Source organism: Pristiophorus japonicus, chromosome 12 (assembly GCF_044704955.1).
Source record: "Pristiophorus japonicus isolate sPriJap1 chromosome 12, sPriJap1.hap1, whole genome shotgun sequence".
Lineage (NCBI taxonomy): Eukaryota > Metazoa > Chordata > Chondrichthyes > Pristiophoridae > Pristiophorus > Pristiophorus japonicus.
The window spans coordinates 70,851,741-70,857,740 of NC_091988.1; the positions used below are offsets into that span (position 1 = coordinate 70,851,741).

Below are 6,000 nucleotides of genomic sequence, written 5' to 3' on the forward strand. Positions count from 1 at the left end.
GTGCGTTATTTGTGCATAGTTCCTTTGTGTCCGTGTTTATAATGTAATTTCTCCCTCCTGCCAGTGGTGGCGCTGCAGTATCTTCTCCAGCAGGAGGGTGTGATTGCAGTGTGACATGTTACATATCAGCTCCCATTCTAAATGTGAGCATTAGAATTTATAATGGAATAAGTTCACAAGTGTGTGTGTGCAGGTATAAGATTTATAATGAATGAATATAGTAATGTGCAAATTGCTGTCAATGGCACAGAATTTGCGGTGGGTAATAACGGCAATCGAACAGCGGCAATCAGGAAAACTGATGAAAACGTGGGTTTTTCCGCACTAATATCACTGTTAAATACCCCATTAAAAGTTAGACCTTGTTGGATTGGGTGTAACTGGGGTTTTAACAGCGTATGGACTGCTAAACACACGTTATGGCCCCGAGAAACTCTTTTTAATTTTGTGGAGTATCAAATTTCTCCATTTTAACAAAAAATTACCATTTTTAAGAAACTTCAAAAAATGTAATTTTTTAAGTTTGTTAATATTTATTTCAGGTTTACCTTTTCCCCATGTGATAGCCTCAATCTTTGTTTTGCTCTCAACATTTGTAATAAAAGGCGCTGCTTCACTTCCTGGTTCTCGGTCTGTGAGAATTCTGCATTGCGATTGGCTGCTTAGACAGCCCGTTGATGTCACAGAAGCTGGTGCTGGGGATTCCCCATTAACTTCCACTGATCCCAACTGCACGTCAAAACAGATCAGATTCTTGCGGGAAGCTTTCTCGGGGGGCCAGCGGTGCACGCCTTTGCTTCTCCGCTGACTGCACACTCTATCCCTTGTTTTTTCTGAGTTCTTTGCGATTTCTGTCTGAGACTGAACCAGACTGTTCGTAACCTTGGTGTCATATTTGACCCTGAAGTGAGCTTTCGACCACATGTCTGCAGCATAACTAAGACCGCCTATTTCCATCTCTGTAACATCGCCCGTCTCTGCACTTGCCTCAGCTCATCCGCTACTGAAGCCCTCATCCATGCCTTTGTTACCTCTAGACTTGACTATTCCAACGCACTCCTGGCTGGCCTCCCACATTCTATCCTATGCAAACTAGAGGTGATCCAAAACTCGGCAGCCCATGTCCTAACTCGCATCAAGTCCCGCTCACCCATCACTCCTGTGCTCGCTGACCTACATTGGCTTCTGGTTAAGCAACACCTCGATTTTAAAATTCTCATCCTTGTTTTCAACTCCCTCCATGGCCTCGCCCCTCCCTATCTCTCTAACCTCCTCCAGCCCTCCACCCTCCACCCCGAGATGTCTGTGTTCCTCCAATTCTGCCCTCTTGAGCATCCCTGATTATAATCGCGCCACCATTGGTGGCTGTGCATGTGCCTTCTGTTGCCTGGGCCCCAAGCTGTGGAACTCCCTGCCTAAACCTCTCCATATCTCTACCTCTCTTTCCTCCTTCAAGACGCTCCTTAAAACATACCTCTTTGACCAAGCATCTGCCCTAATTTCTACTTATGTGGCTCGGTGTCAAATCTTTTGTCCTATAATACTCCTGTGAAGCGCCTTGGAACATCTCACTACGTTAAAGGTGCTATATAAATACAAGTTGTTGTTTCGAGTCTTCCCTTGGAATGTAACGCCTGCTCTATTTGTAAACACAGGCCTATGATCAGCATTTGAACATGATTTTAGGAGACGTCGAAGAAACTGTTACAACCGTAGAAATTGATGAGGAAACGTACGAGGAGATCTATAAAGTAAGTGCGTGCCCCCTCCTTTCCCCCTTGTGTTTATGATTTCATGCTCTTTGACGAGCGCGCTACTTTCAATCATGGGATGTTGTGACTTCAGGGAGTTGGGCAGTGTGTTCTTCTACCACCCCCCCCCCCCTCACAACAATTTGTATCCAATCACTGTTGTACTACTATGGATGATGCCAAGTGAATACCTAGCCCCTTCCCCAGGTGGTGGGGACATGGCGGTTGGGGGTACTATAGTCGGCAATCCTCTCACACCTCAACCAGTTTTTAATTGAACCACCAGCATCAGCGAAGGCCTGGGTGGGTGCATGAACAGAGAGACCTGGGGGTATATGTGCACAAATCGTTAAAGGTGGCAGGGCAGGTTGAGAAAGTGGTTAAAAAAAGCTTACAGGATTCTGGTCTTCATAAGTAGAGGCATTGAGTACAAAAGAAAGGAAGTTATGATGAACCTTTATAAAACATTGGTTCGGCCTCAACTGGAGTATTATGTCCAATTCTAGGCACTACATTTTAGAAAGGATGTGAAGGCCTTTGAGTGGGTGCAGAAAAGATTTACGAGAATGATTTCAGAGATGATGGACTTCAGTTACGTGGATAGACTGGAGAAGCTGCGGTTCTCCTTAGAGCAGAGAAGTTGAGAGGAAATTTGATAGAGGTGCTCAAAATGATGAGGGGCCTAGACAGAGTAGATAAAGAGAAACTGTTCCCATTGGCGGGAGGGTCGAGAACCAGAGGACACAGATTTAAGGTGATTGGCAGAAGAACCAAAGGCAACATGAGGAAAAAAGTTTTTACACAGCGAGTGGTTAGGATCTGGAATGCACTGCCTGAGAGGGTGGTGGAGTCAGACTCAATCGTGGCTTTCAAAAGGGAGATGGGATAAGTACCTGAAGGAAAAAAATAGCAGGGTGACGGGGAAAGGGTGGGGGGGTGGGACTGTCTGAGGTGCTATTGCAGAGAGCCGGCACGGGCTCGACAGGCCGAATGGCTATAACCATTCTATGATTGCTGGACTAAGTATCGCCTGTACGTAGGGAGCATATGTTTATACGTTTATCATTGACACATGTAAGTTACTGAGGGGGTTTGACAGGGTAGAGGCTGAGTGGATGTTTCCCCCGGCTGGAGAATCTAGAACTTGGGGGCAGAGTCTCAGGATAAGGGGGTCTGCCATTTAGGACTGATGAGGAATTTCTTCACTCGGAGGATTGTGAATCTTTGGAATTCTCTACCACAGAGGGCTGAGGATGCTCAGTCGATAGATTTTTGGACTCGTAAGGGAACCAAGGGATATGGGCATAGGAAATTGGGAGTTGAGGTAGAAGATCAGCCATGATCTCATTGCATGGCGGAGCAGGCTCACGGGGCCTTATGACCTATTCCTTTTTTTTTGTTCATCGGAGTGCTAGTCAGTGCCAGGAGCAGTGTTAACCCCACTATGTCCTTCACCTCACTATTGGTTTAGCTCTGGTTGCATTGTACAGCTCCCCTTTAATTGCCTGATGCCATTGCGTTGACACACTATTTAAAGGCAATATGTGTTCAACACGAAGCACCAGCCAAAGGTAGTCGAGCATTCCAGCTAGCAAGATACTTCTCAAGTCTTGACATTCGTAGCTGCGAGCTCCCAATGTTGGCCGTGTGTTAGTGTGGCTCAGTAACCTCCCGCTGAGGGCCACAGTCTCATCCAGCATCTGCTACCCCACCACACAATACTGGTATAGGACCGAACCCGCGATTGTGGCTGTGTAGGGCAGCTGCCGAGTACAAGCCAAGTGCTTCTGCGGGAAAACCCGAGGGCAAATATTTCTACCAGGTGCTCCCACCTGCCTTTTGCAAGCTCGGGACGTGCTCAACTAACAGCGGTCCGCTGCCGCCCTTTGCCGAAGAGAAGCCTGAACAGCGCTGATTCCCGACTCGGTGAGGAAGGCAATGAATGAAGCCTGGGGAACAGCAAGTCCAGCACGCCGCAGATGAGAGTACTGCGTCCAGTTTTGGTCTCCGTATTTAAGGAGGGATATACTTGTATTGGAGGCAGTTCAGAGAAGGTTCACGAGGTTGATTCCTGAGATGAAGGGTTTGTCTTATGAACAGCTGAGCAGCTTGGGAGTTCAGAAGAATGAGAGGTGATCTTATTGAAATGTATAAGATTCTGGGGGGGGGGGGGGCTCGACAAGGTAGAGCAGAGAGGATGTTTCCCCTCATGGGGGAATCTGGAACTAGGGGGCATAGTTTCAGAATAAAGAGTCACCCATTTAGAATGGAAATGAGGAGGAATTCTCTTAGGGTCGTGAATCTATGGAATTCTCTGCCCCAGAGAGATGTGAAGGCTGGGTCATTGAATATATTTAAAGTGGAGATAGACAGATTTTTGAACGATAAGGGAGTCAAGGGTTATGGGGAGCGGGCAGGGAAGTGGAGCTGAGCCCAAGATCAAATCAACCATGATCTTATTGAATGGCGGAGCAGGCTTGAGGGGCCAAATGGCCGACTCCTGCTCCTATTTCTTATGTTCTTATGAGAGAGAGATGGAATACAAGAGGCTAGTGTTCCCTCTAATTTTTGTTTGAGCCGCGTTGCCCCTTTAACAGGCTGCCGGGCCCATGCAAGATTCTGCCCATGTGTGGTTTTTCCATTTAAAAGCTGACAAGTTGGCTGCTCCAGAGCACTCTGCAGCCACACAGCTTAAAGGGAGCATTGCAAGTGGCTCCATATTAAAAGTACCCCTAAACCCGTCTGTTTTGAGTTGTGGACCCCTAGTTGTCAAGGTCTGCACTTGGGTTTGCTGATCAAAGTCTTCCCAGCCAATGCCACCCACTGCACTGTTAAATCACTCAAATCCACAGCTTTACCTGTCCCCTGTGGGGGGCAGGGCCGATACCATCATCATAATAGACAGTCCCTCGGAATCGAGGAAGATTTGCTTCCACTCTTAAAGTGAGTCCTTAGGTGGCTGAACAGTCTAATGTGAGAACCACAGTCCTTGTCACAGGTGAGACAGATAGTCGTTGAGGGAAGGGAAGGTGGGACAGGTTTGCCGCACGCTCTTTCCGCTGCCTGCGCTTGGTTTCTGCATGCTCTTGGCGATGAGACTCAAGGAGCTCAGCGCCCTCCCGGATGCACTTCCTCCACTAAGGGCGGTCTTTGGCCGGGGACTCCCAGGTGTCAGGTGGAAGTTGCACTTTTATCAGGGAGGCTTTGAGAGTGTCTCTGTAATGTTTCCTCTTCCCACCTTTGGCTCGCTTGCCGTGAAGGAGTTCCCAGTGGAACGCTTGCTTTGGGAGTCTCATGTCTAGCATGCGAACGATGTGGCCTGCCCAGTGGAGCTGATCAAGTGTGGTCAGTGCTTCAATGCTGGGGATGATGGCCTGGTCGAGGACACTAACGTTGGTGCATCTGTCCTCCATGGGGATTTACAGAATCTTGCGGAGGCATCGTTGGTGGTATTTCTCCCGTCATGTCACATGTCCTGTGTGGGGGGCGGGGCCGATACACTGCACAACTGGCAAGCCGCTCCTGCAAACAACCCGTCAACAAAGTGATCGCATAACTTTTTCTTTTCATCGTTTTATCCTCAAATCGTTCTCCTTTCCCTTTCCCTCCCCAGTCCACCAAGAGGAATATCCCGATGCTGTTTGTCCGGGGGGACGGTGTTGTTCTCGTTGCTCCGCCGTTAAGAGTCGTTTAAACTCAACCAAACTCAACAACTATGGACTGAGCTTCATCACGGGAATAGAATTTTCAGTTGATGGAGAGCATATTGTTTTTTTATCGAACATTCTTCAAAGTTACAATGCGCAGGGTGATTTCTGCAGTTTATTTTTTTTTAAGAGGAGTGTTCGGCCTTGGCTGAAGTAAATAAAGTATTTTCATTTGATTTAATAAAAATTAACACTCAATTTCTGTGCCTTAATTTTCAGCCACACTTTATTCCCCGACTGGACTTCACGTCTTTCTCTCTAGCTCAATGTTCATAGAAATTTACAGCACGGAAGGAGGCCATTTTGGCCCATTATGTCTGCGCTGGCCGACAAAGTGTTATCCAGCCTAATCCCACTTTCCAGCTCTTGATCCGTAGCCCTGTAGATTACGGCACTTCAAGTGCACATCCAAGTACTTTTTAAATGCGGTGAGGGTTTCTGCCTCTACCACCCTTTTAGGCAGAGAGTTCCAGACTCCCACCACCCTCTGGGTAAAAAAAACTCCCCTCAAATCCCCTCTAAACCTCCCCCAATTACTTTAA

At 47.5% G+C, this 6,000-nt stretch overlaps 1 protein-coding gene across 2 annotated transcripts in view; it reads left to right on the forward strand.

The window, feature by feature from the left end:
* Positions 1 to 5,649, forward strand: part of lsm3 (LSM3 homolog, U6 small nuclear RNA and mRNA degradation associated) — a 37,305-nt gene extending 31,656 nt beyond the window's left edge. For both annotated transcript variants that reach the window (XM_070894936.1, XM_070894935.1), the window contains exons 3-4: positions 1,656 to 1,751; positions 5,365 to 5,649. In XM_070894936.1, the coding sequence (XP_070751037.1) occupies positions 1,656 to 1,751; positions 5,365 to 5,445 (177 nt within the window). In that variant the 3' untranslated portion in view covers positions 5,446 to 5,649. The remainder of the gene's footprint in view (positions 1 to 1,655; positions 1,752 to 5,364) is intronic.
* Positions 5,650 to 6,000: the final 351 nt, after the last annotated feature.